The sequence below is a fragment of the Pelophylax lessonae genome (assembly GCF_965119305.1).
Source record: "Pelophylax lessonae genome assembly, chromosome: 2".
Lineage (NCBI taxonomy): Eukaryota > Metazoa > Chordata > Amphibia > Anura > Ranidae > Pelophylax > Pelophylax lessonae.
In genome coordinates, this window is record NC_138769.1 from 473212563 (window position 1) to 473235388 (window position 22826).

Here is a 22826-nt window from a genome sequence, read left to right on the forward strand (position 1 = left end):
GCATGAAAATGTATAGCTCAAAAAGGTTATAGTGAGAGGGGGCTAAAGAACCAATGGAGTGCTTTTTGGTTCCATTAATCCCTACTCACCTCACTATAACCAACCGCGTTATATTTTTTAGATAGGGCTATGTAAAAGTGATAGGTAAATTACATTCACTGTGGTTAATGCTTTTTGTGAAATCCCACTAAGAAGTAAACATTTTACTGTAAAAAGATATTTCTCTTGTAAACACTGCAGCAAGGTGTGCAAGATAAAACATAACAATACAAAATTGAATACCAGCATTTATTAACTGCATCTTTAAGGAAGAACAGCAGCACCATTTCTGAATAGGTATAAAATCTGGCAGTAAACATGGATAGTGATTGAACTTTGACTTGTTTTTTGCATTTTCAGGTAATACACAAATTAACAGTGGAAAGTATGTAATCTTGTCTTGCTAACTTCTGTCATCATGGAACTCATTCTAAATATCCTGGAACTCTTCTAATATTATTATATTCTAAAGTATCGGTATGTAATTTTATAATACATAGGTGTTTCTAATTACTACTAAAGTGATGATGTTAATGAAAGGCAATATTACCGGTGATGGCATCACCCAGAACCATTTATACAGATAATATTTACAGCAATTTATACATATATTAATTATACTTGTGCATTTTATAGTAATTCAAACAAAGCCCTCTGTATATTGTAGCAGGTGGATATCTTGTTGACAGAGATGGATATCTTTTTGAGCTGCATTGTGCTTAAAAACCAAAGATTAAAAAACTGTGCTTTGATTTGGTGAATAAAAACACTCAGCCTCCTTATTTTCACCTCTGATGTTCCTACAAAAGTGGATCACCATACCGGTGTTCTGAAAGAGTCATTGCCCCACCCTTAAGAGAAACAATTGTTTCCATGATAATATCAGCAATACTGATTCGGGTGGTTTTCAAAATACCGAAGGTAGCATGAATGGTGGAAATAAAGATCCAATTGTGGAAGACCAGAAATGTTTAAAAAGTGTAAAAGGATGCTGAGGGCATTTTCACCACATTTTCATTGTTGAGTGGAATTTTACTACAATACATTATGGGTAAAAATGGATATATACTAGGTGATATATTTACTCACTTAATTCCCAAAGAGTAACAACATTTATTTTAAACATTCTCCTGTTTGCAAAGTGAGTGCATAGAATCTTTTTCTGTAGTTTTTCTCGTGTGCACAGGGTACAGACACACAAGCACACTCACATAAATTATACAGTTTTCATCTGTATTCAGAACAGCACAGGATTCAATTTTTTTATGATATAAAAACAATCATTGAAGACATTCACCCTAACATCTGAGAACTATTCCATATATTGTCATTTTACATATTTTTTGCTGGGAACCTCTCACTTTATATTATATCTGAAACACAATGCACATATATCACCATATATATTAACACACAGATTAACACCAAGGCATTGAACTAATTCATGCTTTCCATTTTCAAAGATTGTTACACAGATTTAAAAACATTTTTATATTATATAAAGTGAACAGTCTTTGTTGGAGCATGGATATTCACATAGACGGAGCCCTGACAGATAAAAATGTTCTTTATCATAGGAGGTGGTAGCTTTAATCTTCACTAGAGTACATATTCCACCTAAGAGGATTGAGTAGAAGCAGCATTTGTCTGTTCAGTCTTTGTCAAGTCTTTCTTCCACTCCTCCGACTCTTCACAAAGCTTTCGTCTCCAATCCATTAGCTCTTGTAATGCAGCACTCTCATTCTCAGATAACCTTAATTGATGAATAACCTGGAGAAGAAAAATCCAGTTTAGCTTTGTACTTAACCAAGTCTTAATTGGTAAAACACCTGTATTTAAGATTGAATAATTAAAGTTCTAAGAAGAAAACAGACCAGACAACTTTACACTTTGTTTGTGAGTGTTTACTGTTCTTCCTCATTTGTTAAATTCTTTGTTGGCTTTAGGGGTACCCAAAGATATGAGAGGCTTTTTGTTTGAGGCTACACTCATGCCTACAGTCATCAGCAGACATTCCTGATAAACCACTGAACACGATCATACATTTTTTAAGAAACTTTCTACTTTCCTCCTAGACAAAAACTGTCAGGGAATGTCTGCCTGCTCCTCCCTAGCCATAACATGTGTATTTGAGATTTTGTAAACCTTTAGACCATTCAGGAATGCTAGTCTACACAAATAAATCTTACGATGTTGCAATATACAGAAAAAAGTATAATTAATTTAATGACAGTTGATGAGCTCAACACAAGTGATTTTCCTAAGTTGAGATGTGGTCTTTAGCTTGCTGCAGTCAGGCAGAAGAAATTACTCTTCCTTGGTATAAGACTGCAACATGGTAACGTTGTATTAAGAGACAAAGGTAGGCAGCAGTTAGAGCTGTTCTCTTTGAGATGTGAACACAACCAAGAGCTACACAAGCATCAGGATTTACATAATTTTGTCATCTCTAAACCAACATCTCTTTGATGCTGACTTTAGATAATGACTGAACAAATATATCTCTGTCTTTCTGGTTGGAAAAAAATAAAGACATTGTTAGTGGAGAGCTTCGATCTCTGTGAAAGGTAATAAATACCTGGAAGTGTTACACTTAAATATTATTTATCATGCATGCTTATAACATCTTATCCTGTCCATCTCCTCCATTTTAAAGATTTTTTTGCAGTATAGAGCTAACTTAAGTCTCCCTCTGAAATTGCTGAACAGTAAGGAGGATCGGAACAATTTCAGTGCGAAATTACAGATTTTGCCAGATGCAAAATTTTGCCAAAACCCAAACCCAGAAATGTGCTTACCCAGCTGAATATGTATTTGTTTAGGAGCTGTTTGAGGTCAATTGTTATCTTAAAAATAAACACCAAACTTCAGCATCATTTTATCTTACTTATTGACTTTAATGCATTTGCAAATATGGGAAAATGAAAACTCTCAATTCTTGCTCATCGCTACTAGAGTTTCATTTTACAGCGTGTGCACACTCTGTTTAGTCACATGTAATGGAAATGGAAATGATGGATTGCTGATCAGTGGCTACTTGGGCAACTACGCTGGCTGAAGAACAGTGTAAAAACTCAGAGAGGCTTTTGTATTTTCTAAGGTATCTTTATTTTACTCCATTAATGTAAGTGACTTTAATTTTACTCCATTAATGTAAGTGAATGTAAGTGGCCTGTGTGATTATTATTGTAGTCATTTAATCTTGTTTCATGCATGGATGAGTTACAATTTTCAGGCCTCATTCACACTTTACTATTGGGAATCACGGCCAGAATGGGCACAATTCTTCCCAGTTATTGCAAATTGCACTAAAATTACAGCAAAAATGCGTGACACCCATTTGGGTGGACTTCATTCCAAATGGCACCCCAAATGCTGTGTATTTTGCCACAATTGTGCAGCAGAAGCACGCAGCTATTGTGGCAAATTGCACAAAGTCAAGTAGCCCAAAAAGGTGCAGGAGCTTCTTTTGTGTGACAAATGTGCATAGGGAAGCAATCAAGTGAATGTGTTGTCCTATGAACAACATATGGAAATGAGTGTAAATCGCCTAGACAAAAGTGTGAGGAGGAATATGCATGCCTGCTAAACAAAGTGTGAAGGAGGTTTTAAAGAAGTGCTGTTTGATAAATATTGTATATGATTCTCTAGGCTTCAAGCACATGGTCACAGGAAGTCATACAGTGTTCATGGAGTGTAAACAGCCAGTGTAAGGGATCTGTAGGTGTAGAGTTTAGCCTTCCATTGCATTGAATTTCAAGATTGCATACCTGTTTACATGCCCAAGTTCATGCAAGTGCTGGTGTAGTCCTCATATAGCAGCATATCCATTGAAATGGGAGGCTGTACGCTGCACCCATGGCTCCCATAAAAAAGTGCACTAATTAGTGCCCTTTTCAATTATTATTTTTTTGCAAGCGCTGTGTTTCTTGCTTGATAGTTTGTCTGAGTTTTACACTTGGTGAACAGCAGCTGCATCACATACTCACATATTTATTTGGTTATTTTATTCACCTAGCGCGGGTTTTAAATTGCTGATACATGGCTCCTATATGCCAGCTATTTACACTCCATGCATGTTGTACAATGTCTTGCGCCCATGTGCAGCCAAACACTATTGTGAACATCACTCTTCATATTTTAACTGCTATAAAAAATAGATCTGTCATTCATAATAATTGGGGAGCCAGTACACACTGAAAATTTCTATGCAGTTGTACACAGCACACATTCTGATGCACAGTATGTAATGTTTGTACACAATGTGCTATTATAAATAAATAAAAATCATTTGTAACTTCTAGCTTGAAGAAGACAAGAGAACAGCATGACTTAAATTAATACAATCATGAATTACAATATATTGTTTTACAGCCAAAACGTGATACAAACACAAAGTTCTTTAAATCCTAAAATATGCAAGAACTAATTGTAAGTGGTGAAAAACATGAAACAAAATAATATTGCCTTTCATGGAAACATATGGTTTTACATTCTAAGTCCCAGAGCTGTTCTAAAATTTTCTTCCATCAACGTGCACAGTTGAATTAGTTATGTATATAATTTATGGCTATAAAGGAGTGAATTGAGAACAGGAGGCTTTGCCTAACACTAGCTTATCCTAAAAAGACACTAAAAAGACACGGTTACTTTGCCCCTTAATGGCAAACTAACAGTGTCTTTGTAAAGTGGGCACCCCACCCACAGATACTTACCTTGCTCTGTCTTCTTTCTCTAACACAACTAGTGACAATACTCAGTGCTTGGGTCTAGGAACCATTTGCAAAGCTCTAACACTGTGGCCTTTTTTGCCAGCTGTGACAGGTGAAGGATTGAAGGGTGCACTGGCAAGGTTAGTATCTCTTGGTTGGGATGGAGATGAAGGGACTTTCCAAAGACTCCCTAAATGTTTGAATTTACAGTGTCTTAATAACATTTCAGGCCAAAATAATACCAAAATAAATCCAACAGAGACTGTAGTTTATTCCCCTACAAACTGGTCAGCTAGGGATATTTGGTTTATTGTTGGTGCCTAAAGAAATAGGAATTATGACCTAATCTAGACATAAATGACCAGACCTTTGAAAAAAGTTAACTTAAAGCTACAATAACAGTCTTGATAGGATGCATAAATAAAGAGAAATACAATGGTGAAAATACCTTTTATTCAGAAAATGTATTCCAATACTGGCCATGTAGACAAACAACTAGCCATTTGGTCATGTGACCTTTGCAGAAGGAGAGAATCATCTAATCTGGCTAGATTTCCAGCAATCTGAAAAAGAATCCTTTTCTGGTATTTCTGTCCTATTATGTATCTATACCTGCTAGATTGCCAGTGAGTTGTTGCCTTCTTGCTGACCCATTGCAAACGAGTGAGATTTGGCAGCATTCACGACCAGGGATATTGTGATTGTGCAAAGGTAGGTGCAAGATCTTCCAATGTAACTCTGTCACTGCTCATGTGTCCCTAGCGATAAAGTCAACATTGTGACATCATTCTGAGGCTGGTCATAGACGAGCAAAGTCTCATCAAGGACTACCGCGGGGGAGAATTCTGTTCCTGTTCGACTCAGCACATGTCCAAAGCCTGCAATTATCCTCTCTCTAACTCTGCAGATAGCTGTTAGATGGGATGTATTACAATGTACTTGCTCCCAGTTCTGCATAGAAAGGGAATGTGCAGCACTCAGTCATATGTTAGAGAAGTTTACATGACCAAATGCTTACCTGACTGCCAGAAGCAATACTTAATCGCTTGCATAGCTTGAACAACAAATGGCCACCTGAAGTCATGTAAATTCTTTTCACTTGGAAAAACAGATGCATAAAATACAACCAGGAAAACAAAATAAACACCTCTGACGGATACATTTTTCTTTTGAAACATCTTTCATCAAATTTCCAGAGGAGACTCAACCATTTACAGCAATCCATACCTCATTAGACTGCCAAGCAATTCAATACTACTATCGTCATATATAAACACACAGTTTAGGCACAAGCTGAAGGCTGTAAAACCTACTGAAAAGTTCTAGGATTGCATTAGTACATAGAATGAGCCAATTTGCGCCTAGTGGAAATAAAGCCCAAAACACTGGAGCTACAAAATCAATTTGATCAGCTGGATAACAAGACAGTGTAAAAACACCTGAAGGATAGGGACATGCAGGAGTACATACAGTATCTCACAAGAGTGAGTACACCCCTCACATTTTTGTAAATATTTTATTATATCCTTTCATGTTAAAACACTGAAGAAATTACACTTTGCTACAATGTAAAGTAGTGAGTGTACAGCTTGTATAACATTGTAAATTTGCTGTCCCCTCAAAAAAGCTCAATACACAGCCATTAATGTCTAAACCTCTGGCAACAAAAGTGAGTACACCCCTAAGTGATAATGTCAAAATTGGGCCCAATTAATCATTTTCCCTCCCCGGTGTCATGTGACTCGTTAGTGTTACAAGGTCTCAGGTGTGAATGGGGAGCAGGTGTGGTAAATTTGGTGTTATTGCTCTCACTCTCTCATACTGATCACTGGAAGTTCAACATGGCACCTCATGGCAAGGAACTCTCTGAGGATCTGAGAAAATAATTATTGCTCTATATAGAGATGGCCTAGGCTATCAGAAGATTGCCAAAACCCTGAAACTGAGTTGCAGCAGTTTAGCAGGACAGATTCCACTCAGAATAGGCCTTACCATGGTCAACCAAAGAAGTTGAGTGCACATGCTTAGTGTCATATCCAGAGGTTGTCTTTGGGAAATAGACCAATGAATGCTGCCAGCACTGCTGCAGAGGTTGAAGGGGTGGAGGGTCAGCCTGTCAGTGCTCAGACCATATACCCCACACTGCATCAAATTGGTCTGCATGGCTGTCACCCCAGAAGGAAGCCTCTTCTAAAGATAATGCACAAGAAAGCCCGCACACAATTTGCTGAAGGCAAACAGACTAAGGACATGGATTACTGGAACCATGTCCTGTGGTCTGATGAGACCAAGGCAAACTTATTTGGTTTAGATGGTGTGAAGCGTGTGTGGTGGCAACCAGGTGAGGAGTTAAAAGACAAGTGTGTCTTCCCTACAGTCAAGCATGATGGTGGGAGTGTCATGGTCTGGGGCTGCATGAGTGCTTCCGGCACTGGGGAGCTACAGTTCAATGAGGGAACCACGAATACCAACATGTACTGTGACATACTGAAGCAGAGCAAGATCCCCCAACCTGGTGAACTCCATGCCCAGGAGGGTTAAGGCAGTGCTGGAAAATATTGGTGCCTACATAAAATATTGACACTTTGGACCCAATTTGGACATTTTCACCTAGGGGTGTACTCACTTTTGTTTACAGCGGTTTAGACATTAATGGCTATGTGTTGAGTTATTTTGAGGGGACAGCAAATTTCCAATGTTATACAAGCTGTACGCTCACTACTTTACATTGTAGCAAAGTGTAATTTCTTCAGTGTTGTCACAAGAAAATATATAATAAAATATTTACAAAAATGTGAGGGGTGTACTCACTTTTGTGAGATATGGTATGTCCCAACATCAACCAGACACCAAAAAATATATTGGCAGCTATTCTGTAATTTACTTTTTCTTCTCATATCAAGTTGAAAAATGAAATAATACCACCATACAGTATATACCCAGTATGCTATATTCAGGCAAATTTGTATGTTTCAAATACAAAGACAAAAACCTAAGCTAAAATGCAAGCAAACGAAGAAAAAGTTTGAGGTCTAAAAACTTTCTTTGCATATTAAATTACTGTATACTGTATAATATCTGCTTTAGTCCTTTTTTTTTAAATTGAAAATAGTTATTCTTTAGAATCAAAGGTGATTTTTTATGCATTCCCTCAATGAGTCCCATTATTTTGAGAAACCCAGCAAATATATGTATATTTACTCTAATAAACTGTTACAACATCATTAGTACTATAATATATCGATAAGAACATATACAGTACTTTATTTGTTTGCATTAAAAAAGTAATGAAACTTCATAATATATATAATAATAATAGAAAATTAAACAGGACTTTGTTATATTGTTTTGATTTCATATTATAATTTGTATTGTCAATGAAGAAAATTGAAAAAAAAAATAACATCTTAAAGACAGGCAGAAGCTTTCAACTGCTTTTTCTAGACTGAATTAAACAAACCATATGTTCCTAATCATGCTTAGATACCACAATTAGATTGCATTCTGTTACATTAATTAAGCATGTATAAAATAAACATCAGAGAATGACTCTATAGAGAGTTATTTCATGCTCTAAAGAATGTGCCTGAAGATATATGGTTGTCTTCCATGCTCCCATCAGTACTATAAACTTAATGAATGTCTTATTGACTATTTTGGCAGTACAGTTACACAGTGGACAATTTATTTATTTTGTCATGCTGTAGTTTTTATCCATACAGTATCTCATGTAGCTCTTTTTAAAATAAGAAGCCAATGAAAAAGTGCAAAAACCCCATAGATAAATAGTCACAGTGAAGTACTTTAAAGGAAAACCCAGAGCATTATGAGTTAGCTGAAGAGACAGCACACCAGAGATTTCCTGGTTTCCTGTCTCTATGTGTCTGATTGAAGCTCCCAGCCATCGATAAAGGATGAGCCACTAGTTTTACTCATTCTGTTGTCTGTCTGTGAAGGTTCTCATGTATCCACATCATGGTATAGCCAGAAGCCTTTAGTCACATACAAATAGACTTGTTTTGTAATGTTGAACATATTTTGCTGCTTCTCCAAGCCACTTCTTTAGCTTCAGTGAAGAAGGAAAGAAGATGTCCCAGCATTTATTTCCACATAGAAACACAGACACCTCAAATTCGATTATCATGGAATGTGAAGATGTTAATTGTCCAAATACAGGAGAGTTGTGAATGTCATGGAACCACAATGTTCCAGCTAAACAATCCTTGGCATTGGTTGTTTTGAAATGCTGTCATATTGCCAAGGTAGAGCTGTTAAAACAGTATTATGTGTAGAAGAAATATGGTGTTGAAAGCTCCCACCCCTGTTCAGGAATGATTGTTCCAGTGTGATATGAATGGCTTCTTTCATTTGACTTGTTAACCAGATGCCCTCGTTTCAAAAGTTTGCATCTCACTGTCCTAGAAAAAATGTCCTTAAAGTTGACCTTCCTCCCCTGAGTGACTTAAAGTTCCAGCACTCCTACCTCATCTGCAATGTAAAATGGTGAATAAGGTTTTAAATTCTTGCTTTGTTACCTTTTTAAGTGTTTCTTCTTAGCCTTGTCCTTTACCACCATTCTTGCCTAAATGAGAATGGAGTGTCCCTGCTCCTGCAGCTTCCTGGGATTAGCCAATCACATATGCTAGGAGGCTTTAGAAGTAAGGAACCATAATGGCTGATAGGAACAGTTGGCAGGAATCTTTGTGGGCCAGATGCTTAAGCCCAGAGGAGGAAGTCAGGGCAAGACAACCAAGGAGAACCAAACTGGCAGTGCTGGCTGTGACAGGGCTGTGACACCAGAGCAGCAGATCACAGCAAGGCAACACTGCATGCACTAGGCAAGAGGGGGTTAAAGATAAAAAAAAAAATGCAGGAGGGGGGGGGGTGAAGTTCCTCTTTAAGATGTAGTGGACTGCTGAGTCCTGACCTGAGGAATTTGCCAGCTGATTGTGACTAACTACTGCTAGCTTTTCTGTTGTCTGTTAATTGCAGCCTGAGTTACTGAGCCTGTGAACAAAAGGCTTTTTTTTCAACAGTTAAGATAAAAGTTTGAAAATAAACCTAAAGCTCTGTCTGTTGACTGAATAAAAGACTATGTAGTATTTTTATGCAATACTTTTCATTTACCTGAATAAAAAAAAAAAACAATAATCTTATTTGTAGTCCCTATCTTAAAAAAATAGATACAACAAACGAATAAATACACACACATATATATATATATATATATATATATATATAGTATCTCTCTCTCTCTCTTGAACTTTGCAACCTTTTGCCACATTTCAGACTTCAAACATAAAGATATAAAACTGTAATTTTTTGTGAAGAATCAACAACAAGTGGGACACAATCATGAAGTGGAACAAAATTTATTGGATATTTCAAACTTTGTTAACAAATAAAAAACTGAAAAATTGGGCGTGCAAAATTATTCAGCCCCTTTAATTTCAGTGCAGCAAACTCTCTCCAGAAGTTCAGTGAGGATCTCTGAATGATCCAATGTTGACCTAAATGATTAATGATGATAAATAGAATCCACCTGTGTGTAATCAAGTCTCTGTATAAATGCACCTGCATTGTAATAGTCTCAGAGGTCCGTTTAAAGTGCACAGAGCATCATGAAGAACAAGGAACACACCAGGCTGGTCTGAGATACTGTTGTGGAGAAGTTTAAAGCCGGATTTGGATACAAAAAGATTTACCAAGCTTTAAACATCCCAAGGAGCACTGTGCAAGCGATAATATTGAAATGGAAGGAGTATCAGACCACTGCAAATCTACGAAGACCTGGCCATCCCTCTAAACTTTCAGCTCATACAAGGAGAAGACTGATCAGAGATGCAGCCAAGAGGCCCATGATCACTCTGGATGAACTGCAGAGATCTACAGCTGAGGTGGGAGACTCTGTCCATAGGACAACAATCAGTCGTATACTGCACAAATCTGGCCTTTATGGAAGAGTGGCAAAAAGAAAGCCATTTCTTAAAGATATCCATAAAAAGTGTTGTTTAAAGTTTGCCACAAACCACCTGGGAGACACACCAAACATGTGGAAGAAGGTGCTCTGGTCAGATGAAACCAAAATCGAACTTTTTGGCAACAATGCAAAATGTTATGTTTGGCGTAAAAGCAACACAGCTCATCACCCTGAACACACCATCCCCACAGTCAAACATGGTGGTGGCAGCATCATGGTTTGGGCCTGCTTTTCTTCAGCAGGGACAGGGAAGATGGTTAAAATTGATGGGAAGATGGGTGGAGCCAAATACAGGACCATTCTGGAAGAAAACCTGATGGAGTCTGCAAAAGACCTGAGACTGGGACGGAGATTTGTCTTCCAACAAGACAATGATCCAAAACATAAAGCAAAATCTACAATGGAATGGTTCACAAATAAACATATCCAGGTGTTAGAATAGCCAAGTCAAAGTCCAGACCTGAATCCAATCGAGAATCTGTGGAAAGAACTGAAAACTGCTGTTCACAAACACTCTCCATCCAACCTCACTGAGCTCAAGCTGTTTTTCAAGGAGGAATGGGCAAAAATTTCAGTCTCTCGATGTGCAAAACTGATAGAGACATACCCCAAGCGACTTACAGCTGTAATCGCAGCAAAAGGTGGCGCTACAAAGTATTAACTTAAGGGGGCAGAATAATTTTGCACGCCCACTTTTTCAGTTTTTTATTTGTTAACAAAGTTTGAAATATCCAATAAATTTCGTTCCACTTCATGATTGTGTCCTACTTGTTGTTGCTTCTTCACAAAAAATTACAGTTTTATATCTTTGTGTTTGTAGCCTGAAATGTGGCAAAAGGCCGAAAAGTTATAGGGGGCCGAATACTTTCCCAAGGCACTGTATATATCTATATATATATATATATATCGATATATACACGATATTGTCAAGAGTGTTTGGACTCCTGCCTTTGCATGCACATGAACTTTAATGGCATCCCAGCCGTAGTCCGTAGGGTTCAATATTGAGTTGGCCCACCTTTTGCAGCTGTAAGACCTTCAACTCTTCTGGGAAGGCTGTCAACAAGGTTTAGGAGTGTGTCCATGGGAAAGTTTGCTCATTCTTCCATAAGCGCATTTGTGAGGTCAGGCACTGATGTTGGACAAGAAAGTCTTAAGTTAGTTTTTCGGTGTTATATCGGGTTAAGGTCAGGACTCTGTGCAGGCCATTCAAGTTCCTCCACCCTAAACCCGCTCATTAAAGTCTATATGGTCCTTGCTTTGTGCACTGATCCAAATCATTTAGTGGAGGGGGGATTATGGTGTGGGGTTGTTTTTCAGGGGTTGGGTTTGGTGGGAAGGGAACTCTTAAGGCATAAGTCGTACCAAGACATTTTGTACAATTTCATGCTCCCGATTTTGTGGGAACAGTTTGGGGATGGTCCCTTCCTGTTCCAACATGAGTGCGCACCAGTGCACAAAGCAAGGTTCATAAAGACATGGATGCGAGTTTGGGTGCAAAGGGTGGGCCAACTCAATATTGAACCCTACGGACTTAGACTGGGATGTCATTAAAGTTCATGTGCGTGTAAAGGCTGGGGTCTCAATACTTTTGACAATAAAGTGTATATCTATCTATCTATCTATCTATCTATCTATCTATCTATCTATCTATCTATCTATCTATCTATCTATCTATCTATCTATCTATCTATCTATCTATCTATCTATCTATCTATCTATCTATCTATCTATCTATCTATCTATCTATCTATCTATCTATCTATCTATCTATCTATCTATCTATCTATCTATCTATCTATCTATCTATCTATCTATCCAGTATATATATATATATATATATATATATATATATACATATATATGACTTTGCAAAAGTTTTAGGCAGGTGTGAAGAAATGCTGTTACGTAAGAATGCTTTCAAAAAACATATTGTATATTTTACTTATTTAATTTTCAAAATGCAAAGTGAGCAAACAGAACAAAAATATAACTCAAATCAATATTTGGTGTGACTACTCTTTGGCTTCAAACCTGTAGAAATTCTTACACTTGCACACTTTGTACATTTGCACAAAGTCAGGAATTTTGTAAGTTTAGAGTTGGGTGTATGACTGATCAATTATACCAAGCTGTGTAGGTGGCTTCAAACTGGGTGAGGAACAGTCAAAGTTTGCTAACAGGGTGAGATTGTGGAAGACAGGTTCATGTCACAGGTCATACACTATGGCAAGACTTAGCACAGCAACAAGACACAAGGCAGTTATACTGCATGAGCAAGGTCTCTCCCATGAAATTATTTCAAAGTAGACTGGGGTTTCAAGTTCTACTGTTCAAGCTGTTTTGGATAAGCACAAAGAAATGGGTAACTCTGAGGACCATGGATGGCAGCAGGAGCTCTGGACTGTTGTATCAAATGTTAAATATGTGGCTGCAGCAGGAGGCAGTTTGTTTGCCAATGGACTGGAAAGGGGTACAATATAGTCTGCAGGCAACAGTGAAGCATGGTGGAGACTCCTTGCAAGTTTGGGGGCTACATTTCTGCAAATGGAGTTGAAGATTTGGTCAGGATCAATGGTGTCTTCAATGCTGAGAAATACAGGAAGATACAGTTCTTATCCATCATGTCATATAATCAGAAAGGCATGTGATTGGCTGCAAATCTATTCTGCAGCAGGACAACAACCTCAAACATACAGCCAATGTCATTAAGGACTATCTTCAATGTAAACCAAGAGTCCTGGAAGTAATGTTTTGACCCCCACAGAGCCCAGATCTCAACATCATCAAGTCTGTTTGGGATTACATAAAGATACAGAAGGTTTTTAGGCAGCCTACATCCACAGATGGTTTGTGGTCAGTTCTCCAAGATATTTGGAACAAGCAACTTGCCCAGTTTCTTCAAAAACTGAGTGCAACTGTAGAAGAATTGATGCTGTTTTGAAGGCAAAGGTTGGTCACACCAAAATAATGATTGGATTTGGATTTCATTACTTATTTCTTTACTTTACAATTTGGTAATTGATAAATTCTAAATTTACAGCCTTTTTTCACACCTCCCTTCATGCAGTTTAAATTGCAGAGAATTCATATCCACCTGTAAATGTTTGGGAGATGTTTTCACTGTTTTTTAAAATGTCCCTAAATCTTAGATCTATTTTCTAAGCTAGTAGATACAGTATGATGGATCATCTTGGTCAGCTAACTACTTAATTTGATATATATATATATACTGTATATATTACTGCAAGAAAGATTGAAGTGACAGTTTAAAGTGCAATAATGAAAAATGAGACAGTAAAGTAATCATTGTCTTTATTCCATTTAAAAGAAAGTGTATATAGAACATGCTATCAATGGCCAGCTCTACTCATTCCTGTTATTCACCCTTTCTGCCACCTGCTTCGACCTCTGCTCGGACACCGACCTTCTGCATTGTTCCAGCCTGTCCTTCAACATTGCCACCATGCTCCAGTGACCCCTTGGTGGGACAAACTCAAGGGCTGCACTATAGTGACAGCTATCAGCAAAAAGAGCCACTAGGGATTCCAGCCCATCTTTGCTTGTGGGGTGCTCTGCTGAAGAACAATCTGTCACTGAGAAAGCCTGCAATAATGCCAGGGGTGTCACCTGTAACATCCTAAAGCCCTTTCACTGAAGCACTGCATGTTCCAATCAACGAGGGCTATGATCTGAAGGCCCATGAGAAAGGACCCTAACAGATTGGGAACAGATAATAGATGATAACATCTAGGTTTAACCACTTGACTGCCGATGTACATTTAAAATCTTTATGACAGACACGTGGTTAAATCAAGCTTGCTTGATATCGCCTTTAAGAGCCACCAAAGGGTTTTTTTAATAAAAGTGGGTGGTTCTAGATAGACATCTAAACATTTTTTGATGTTGTTGACACTCTCATCTTGTACCACTCCTTGGGGAAGGGTGTAACATTTTTGCTGCTCTAACAAAAAAGAACCCTTTCCTCAATCTAAGATTAACTTTCTTTCTTATAAACCTCAAATCATGGTTGTGTGATCATTACATCATTACTAAATAATGATTTAATATATTTTTTTTTCAAGGGGGATAACTAATTTACAGACAATAAAAAGCAAACAAAAAAGGAAAACTAGCCCTACAGTAGTAGTACAAAAACAGTTACTAAAGATCTAGACTTCACTAAAACATTGGAATAAAACAAAGTTATAATGAATTGGTACAGTCAAAGTTCCCAAATGCATTTTTGTTATTTTTGTTGTTTCTGGTTCAACACCTGTATGAATAGTTGCCTTGCATATAATTATGCTATAACAATAGCATACATACTATATAACAGGAGAGAATGAACATGTCATTTATGTCTTCCAATACTTGACATTTCTACATCTATTTACCTGGCTACTGTAGTTTTCTTTGTTCCTTGGTACTGAAGCATTTGCTGTGCTGCTATGATATTTACAGTTCAAATCTTCTTCTAGACCTAAAGCAAATTAAATACATATATAAGGTTTTCAATTCTATTCATAAAATAGTCACAGAAAAACAAAGCGAAGGTTTTTGGCAATTAATCACCAATTAAACTGCCAGTTAACATAAAGATCAGGTTACAGTATATATTAGTGTTTTAGATGAAAAATAAATAAATAAATAATTACTTCAGGAAGATGTAGTCTACAGCATTGTCAGAGTTAAAGTGTTTGTAACCCCAACATTTCATATTCCTGATATTTGCCTGCTGTACCATATACTTGTATGAAAAAGCATCCTGTTCGCTTTGTATTGCTTCCTTTTTGTGAAATCCATGATGTTCCTGTCAGTCCCTCTGCTTTACGATAAAAAACTGACCACACTAAGCAGAATAACACTGTGGTCAGTTCTCTGTTCCAGTATTTTTTATTGAATTTTTTTTGTAAAACAAGACAAGTATGGACGATAATATAGGAACCGAATGCCATATGGTCAATTTGGTATGGTATCTTAGATACATGTAAATGCAATTTTGTTCAAATAACTTAACGTAGACCAAAATAGACCACCATATATGGAGTGGGGATCCTGGGGCAGTATCACAGCACCAAAAGGTGGAAGGAATAGAAATGGAAACTTTGTGAGGAAATGAGGGGCTCTATACTATCTTGAAAACACTATGTAACCATTTTGCTGAGTGGATACATTTTTTGAGCACTTGTGTAGGTAGAGGAAAATATGTTCCCATACTTCAACAGACAGATCAAGGTCTAGATCCATCTCCCATAATTGACAAGCGTTGTTGTTTTTAGGCTGGTAATTAGAAAACAGGATGGCATATATGTCCGAGATTAAATGACGCTAAGGGATATTTCAAATGGTTTATGGAGACGAGACCATAAAGCTGTACTGTGTTGTCCACCAAGAAAATAGCGAAGCTGAATGTAAGTCCAGAAAAGTAATATTTATCTGATCATACGGGAAGACAATGAATTATAGTATAACAGGGATCCTTTACCAAAAAAGTGTTCTGCGCAAACCTGGGGGTGAGGCCAAATCCCAGAGAGGAATTTGTCAGTCATTCCCGGAGAAAAGCCTGGGTTATGACGAAGTGGAGTCAGGGATCTAGGTGAAGAGGACAGATTACATTTTTTACAGGCCATATGGATGATTTAAATAGTCGGACCTATAAGAGGGTGTTTTTTTCATAAGTAGCTGGTATATGTTGTGGGAGAATCCAGGGAGTGGAATGTATTGGGAGTTGTGAATATGTATTTTCTAACGGGATCCACACCTTTATTTGGGAGTGTACATTTCAATCTACAACTTTGGACAGGTGACATGCCAAGTAATACCTAAGAATGTCTGGTAAACCTATACCTCCCTGTAATTTGGGAACAACAAGTGCATCATAGCTAATTCAAGGATGTTTAAAGTTCCAAAGAAAAGCAGAGCATGCTGACTTATATGATATAAAAAAGGCTTTAGGTAGTTTTATTGGGATAGTTTTTAGGAGATATAATTGTCTAGGCAGTAGGTTCATTTTGATAGTTACGGCTCTACATAACCAAAAAAATAGACCAGATGACCATGCGGTAAGGTCCTATTGTATATTCCGGAGGGGAAGTAGGTAATTTCTTTTATAAAGTTTGGAAAGATGTGCTGGCAACTGTATACCGAGATAAGGAACTGCATCTAGCTGCCAGATGAAGGGAAAGTGAAGTTTGCAATGCTTAAGTGTATCTTGTGGTAAGGTGACATTAAGGGCAAACAATTTTGTTAAATGAATCTGTAAATTTGATAAGGATTTGAATAGGGAGAAATCCTTAAGGAGATTAGGAATCATGATATGTGGTTCAGACAAGAAGAGAGGGATGTCATCCGCAAAAAAACAGCCAATTTTTGGGTAGTACTTGCAATCTGAATAACCTTTATGTCAGCATTTGCTCTCAAGCGTTGTGTTCAAGGGTTAACACGAAAATTAGAGGGGACAGTGGGCAACCCTGTCATTCACATTCCATATGGAGAAGATATTTGACAGGCAGGCGTTGACCCGGACTTTTGCTGTTGGGGTGGACTAAAGGAAAATAATAAATTTAGGGAAATTTAGTTCCAGACCAACCTGTCAAATGCCTTCTCCGCATCCATGGACAACAAGAAAGCCAGGTAATTTGAGAAGGTTAAGCCAATGATGTGAGTTATTGCTTTCAGGGTATTATCCCTGACCTCTCTTCCCTGGATAAAGCCCACCTGAACCCATGACATAAGTTGAGAAGTAACAGCAACAGATGATTGGCCAACATTTTTGCGAAAAGTGTGAGGTCCACATTTCAGAGAGAATTCGGCCTATAGTTGGTTACAAGTGAAGCATCTTTGCCTGGTTTCAGGGTGACTGTAATGTGGGCCTCAAGAAGATTCTTAGGGCTAGAAATAGGAGTGGACAGGGAATTGTAAGCTTTTAGGAAGGGAGATATAAGCTCATCTGGGATCAGGCTGCCGTCAAGCCATCAGGACCTGGGCTTTTGCCCACCTTCAATTGTTTAAGTGCTAGTTTCACCTCCTCAGGGGAGATTGGGCCATCCAGATTTTTAGCTTCCTGTTTTGTTATAGGTTTAGGGCTATAGCACTGAAGAAAGTCAGCAATTAGATGAGTCCTGTCATTTTAATCATATGGAGACTTAACTTGGGATGGTAAGTTATACAAGGTGGAGTAATACTGTACAAATTGATTTACTAGGTCTTCGTTAGACACAAATGAATGAGCGTTTGCGTCCCGAATACTGTGTACGTCATGGCTGCACAATTGAACTGAAGTACTCTGGCTAAGTATTTGCCACATTTATTACCATACTCATAGAATAATTTTTGCATTAGGACACAATGTTGTTTTGTCATTTGCCTAGTTCCTCAAGAAGAAAAGACCTTGCCAACATCATTTCCTGTAACTTATGAGTAGTGCAGGACTATTTATGTGCTAGCTCAAGGGATTGGATTTGGTCCAGGAGATCCTTCATATGGGTCTGCTTCTCCCTACGTTTTTGGCTGCTAATGCAATGAATTTTCCTTGGATGACACATTTCTGCTCTTCTCTTTGTGTGACTGTGGGTTGAATCCTTTTCTCTAAAGTACATATTAATGCTTTTACAGACATCAGCTACAACAATGGGGTCTGTCAAGAGAGAGGAATCTAGACAGCAGGAGCATGGAATGTTGACTGGGAGTGGTCAGTTTTCTAGCTGTACTGGGAACTTTTCCTGCTGTCCTCCAATGATCAGACTTGTTCTGACAGGCCTCCCCTGCAAAGCCTTTCACTGGGAAGCTCAATGTACTGTTGGTTGTTCTCCCCCCAGATTTTATGCACCTGACAACAGAGGGAACACAGGGAATGTGATCACTAAAAAAAGGGATTGATAATGTTTTTTATTATCATCTTTACACAAATGTTTTGCCTTTTATTTCTATTTTAAACTGAATAGATTGTTTTACAAGGTGATTCTATACAGACACTTTAAGCCTAGTACACACTGATAGTTTTTTTCTTTCAACCCAGCGGGCTGATCGAAAAAAAAAATTGACAGCTCAGGTTGGAGCCACTGTACTAACAATCCAATGTTAGTAGAGCGATCTCCCCCACTGAGCGGGAGTCGGCCGGTAGACCCTTTTGGTTATGCCTCTTCAACAGAGTGGCTAGCAGTGGGAAAGTGAACCCCTGGAGGTTTGGTGCTTATTCTGCTGCCAACAAGGTCATGTGGTAGTCCAGTATCCAAAACAGGATGAGCCAATGGAATGTGACATGGGTTGACGTAGTTTCAACAGGTGGGTGTTATCTGTGTGCATGGTGATGTCAAAGACTATTCAGTGGCCTGTGTAACCTTGTGCACACCAGCACGAGCTGCTACGCTAAAATTTCTGGTGATCCTGGGATTGCCACATGACTTGCTGATCAGGTAAGACTGCCCCCTATTTGGGACCTGTATGAATGAAATCTCAAAGGGCCAGAAGCCTCCCCTAAAAAAGAAGGAAGAGAAGGATGAGGTAGTTTATACCACACTCTAGCCCAGGGATATGCAAACTGCGGCCCTCCAGCTGTTTTAAAACTACAAGTCCCATCATGCCTCTGCTTCTGGGTGTCATGCTTGTGCCTGTCAAGAGTCTTGCTATGCCTCATGGGACTTGCAGTTCTGCAACATCTGGAGGGCCACCGTTTGCATATCCCTGCTCTAGCCTATAAATAAGGATTATAGGTGTCAAGAGATGTGTGGCCCTGCAGAAACTGACCCATGTTCCCTGGAGGTGTTTGCAGGATTGAAAGCAGAGACTTCCTCCTCTGAGCCAGAGCTGTTCAATTTTGAGGGTTACTGGAAAGATTTGCACTCAGATAAAGGATCCCACTTTGATTGCCCCCCCCCCAGGAGAACAGGTCACAGTTTTAAATGGGTAGCCACAGCAACCTAGGGCATATATGCAGTTCCCTTATTTCACCAATAATCAGGATTTGTTGTACAGAGTAACCAAAGAGAACAATTAAGTTATTGGACAACTTGTGGTACCCCAGCCTTTCCGTAAGGTAAATGATGTCTCCAAATTGGACACGTATCCAATGCCCCAAGTGGATTGAACGAATAAGATAAGTCCAAGTCATTATTTTTTTGATCCAGCAAAGGGTTACTGGCAGATTCCACTCTCCTGAGAGTGGAAGAACTAGATTTGCCATACCCAAAGGGGTTATGGCAGAATGCCAGAATGCCATTTGGATTTCATGGTGTCCGGCTACTTTACAGAAAGCCATGGACAAAGTCCTGAGACCCCATAAATAATTCTCAGGTGCTTGCCATGACATCAACAACTTTAGTCATGAGTGGCAAAGTAATTAATAAAAGTTTCAGTTAGCCTAGGATGTCCTCCAAAAAGCAGAGGTCATGGTGCACCCACAATAAAGCAAAACTGGGTTAGAGGAGGCCTGCAATATGGGGTATGTTTTAGTCAAAGGTATGATCAAACTCCAGTTGAACAAGGTGGAGATAATCAAGAAGTGGCCCCATCCACTCACAATAAAGTGCGTACATTCTTTTCTTGGCATTGTGGGGTACTAAAGGAAGTTTATCCCCAACTTTGCTGGCCTGGCAACACCTTTGAGAAACCTCATGAATGGGACAACCTAAGGTAGAAGCAGCTTTCTACCATCTGAATCAGACTGTGCCAGGAACCAGTTCTCATAGCCCCAGACTTTGAGAAATGATTTCAGGTGAAACCAATGCATCAAATCTGGGTCTAATTGCAGCCCTGTCCCAGGTGGTTTGGGGAGAAGAACACCCTGTCGTGCACTTGAGCAGAAAGGGGACTCCAGCTGAGAAAAATGATTCCATTGTGGAAGGAGAGTGTCTGACAATAAAGTGAGAGACACTCCCCTACTATTTGTTGGGTGGACTCTTCAAACTCATTTCAAACAATGTCCCCCCTCCTTCCCCACAAAAAAATTCCGGAATCACCAGTCCTCCTCACTATACATGATTTCAAATTAGTAGTGGTACACAGACCTGGAAGAGTGCATCAAAACATGAATGCCCAATTCCTTGATCTTTTGCCATTTTGTTTGTGCATGGTGTGCATCCTGGATCTCACTGAAAGACTTGCCTGATTGAAACTTTCCTTGTTGATGAGTCTGCCCTTTTGGGTTTTGAATTTATTGCATAGTTAAGTAAGTTTCTCCTTTTGTGCATTCTGCTGACATAAGCTGCACCAATTTTGTTTTACCTAAAGCTAAAGACAAAGCCTCTTGTGTTGTTTGCTGACAAATAAAGCAGGTTTAAAGCTAAGGCATGCAACACACAGAACTGTTTGTGCCTGTTTTTCCCTCTGACCCTGACAACACATATTTCACTTATTATCTTTCTGAAAGCCATATGTCCATGTATGGGTATCCTTCTAACATGTAAAGATCTGTCAAAAGTGACATTTTTACTAATGTGTTCATTTTCAAGCCAAAACTTCAACAACATTTTTATGTAACTTCTACTTTGAGAACTATAATAAGTGTAATGCTAAGTATAAACTGATTTTTCAGATGATGTTATGAAGATAACTCTCCTTAGTCTCAAAAAATAAATGTCACTTTCTTTAATTAAAATATGTACTTTTCCATTCTTGCCTGTATGTCTTGGCATAGTTAGAAGCTTTACAGTGCCGCGGTTCACAGGTAGAGATGTATAGAACTGTTCGCCGGCGAACAGTTCCCGGCGAACTTAGCATGTTCGCGTTCGCCGCTGCCGGCGAACATATGCGATGTTCGGTCCGCCCCCCATAAGACATCATTGAGGCAAACTTTGACCCTGAACTTTACAGTCAGCAGACACATTTCCAGCCAATCAGCATACCTCCCTCCCACACCCTCCCACCTCCTATAAATAAGCAAGGGCAGCATCCATCTTAGATCATTCTGAAGCAGTGTGTGTAGTGAGAGTAGGGAGAGAGCTGCTGCTGCTGCTGCTGCTGCTGTTAAGCTAGGGACAGTTAGTCAGTGTTCCTGGTCTTGCAGTGTTCTTGGTCCACTACTGCTGTAATATCAGCACCCCAAAAAGCCCTTCTAAGGGCTGGTATTTGTGTTTTTTTTTTTTTTTTATATATATATATATATATATATATATATATATATATACCTAGCGTCCCCAAAAGCCCTTTTAAGGGCTGGTAATTGAGTTGTTTCTTCATATATATATATATATCTATATCTATCTAGTGTCCCCAAAAGCCCTTTTAAGGGCTGGTAATTGAGGATTTTTTTTATTTATATATATACATATATATATATATATATATATAGTGTCCCCAAAAGCCCTTTTAAGGGCTGGTAAGGTAATAGAGTTTTTTCTTTATATATATATCTATATATATCTATTGTACACTGCAGTTGCCTGCCCGCTGTGTGTGAGAGGCCACAGACCTACCACAGACTGTACTGTGTGCACACCACACTCATTTCAGGTGGCACAGGCACAGTACCTGGCATTTTAAAAAATATTTTTTTTTTCCTCTGTCATAATTGCAGTGAGTGCTGTGTCAGGTCCACAGAGTGCACTGTACCCACTGCAGTGCACTGCCCACCACTGATATATATATACGGTGGCACAGCATCTTGTTGCAATAAATTGAAAAAAAAATATTTTTTATTATTGCAGTTGCCTGGGCTGCCAGTTACTGTCAGGTCCACAGAGTGTACTGTGCCCACTGCAGTGCCACTGTGTGCCCACCCACCACTGATATATAAGGTGGCACAGCAGCTTGCAAAGTAAAAAAAAATATATATATTTTTTAATTGCAGTTGCCTGGGTGCCAGTGACTGCTGTCAGGTCCACAGAGAGTGTACTGTGCCACTGCCCACCCACCACTGATATATAAGGTGGCACAGCAGCTTGCAAAGTAAAATAAAATATATTTTTTTAAAATTGCAGTTGCCTGGGTGCCAGTGACTGCTGTCAGGTCCACAGAGAGTGTACTGTGCCACTGCCCACCCACCACTGATATATAAGGTGGCACAGCAGCTTGCAAAGTAAAATAAAATATATATTTTTTAAAATTGCAGTTGCCTGGGTGCCAGTGACTGCTGTCAGGTCCACAGAGAGTGTACT

General features: G+C 38.7%; 1 protein-coding gene across 4 annotated transcripts in view; it reads right to left on the bottom strand.

The window, feature by feature from the left end:
- Nucleotides 1–274: 274 nt before the first annotated feature.
- MYO16 (myosin XVI) overlaps nt 275–22826 on the bottom strand; it is a 539163-nt gene continuing 516611 nt past the window's right edge. For all 4 annotated transcript variants that reach the window (XM_082247038.1, XM_082247037.1, XM_082247039.1 and 1 more), the window contains exons 34-35: nt 15129–15214; nt 275–1809 (exon numbers count right to left, since the gene is read on the bottom strand). In XM_082247038.1, coding sequence (XP_082103164.1) covers nt 1657–1809; nt 15129–15214 — 239 coding nt within the window. In that variant the 3' untranslated portion in view covers nt 275–1656. The remainder of the gene's footprint in view (nt 1810–15128; nt 15215–22826) is intronic.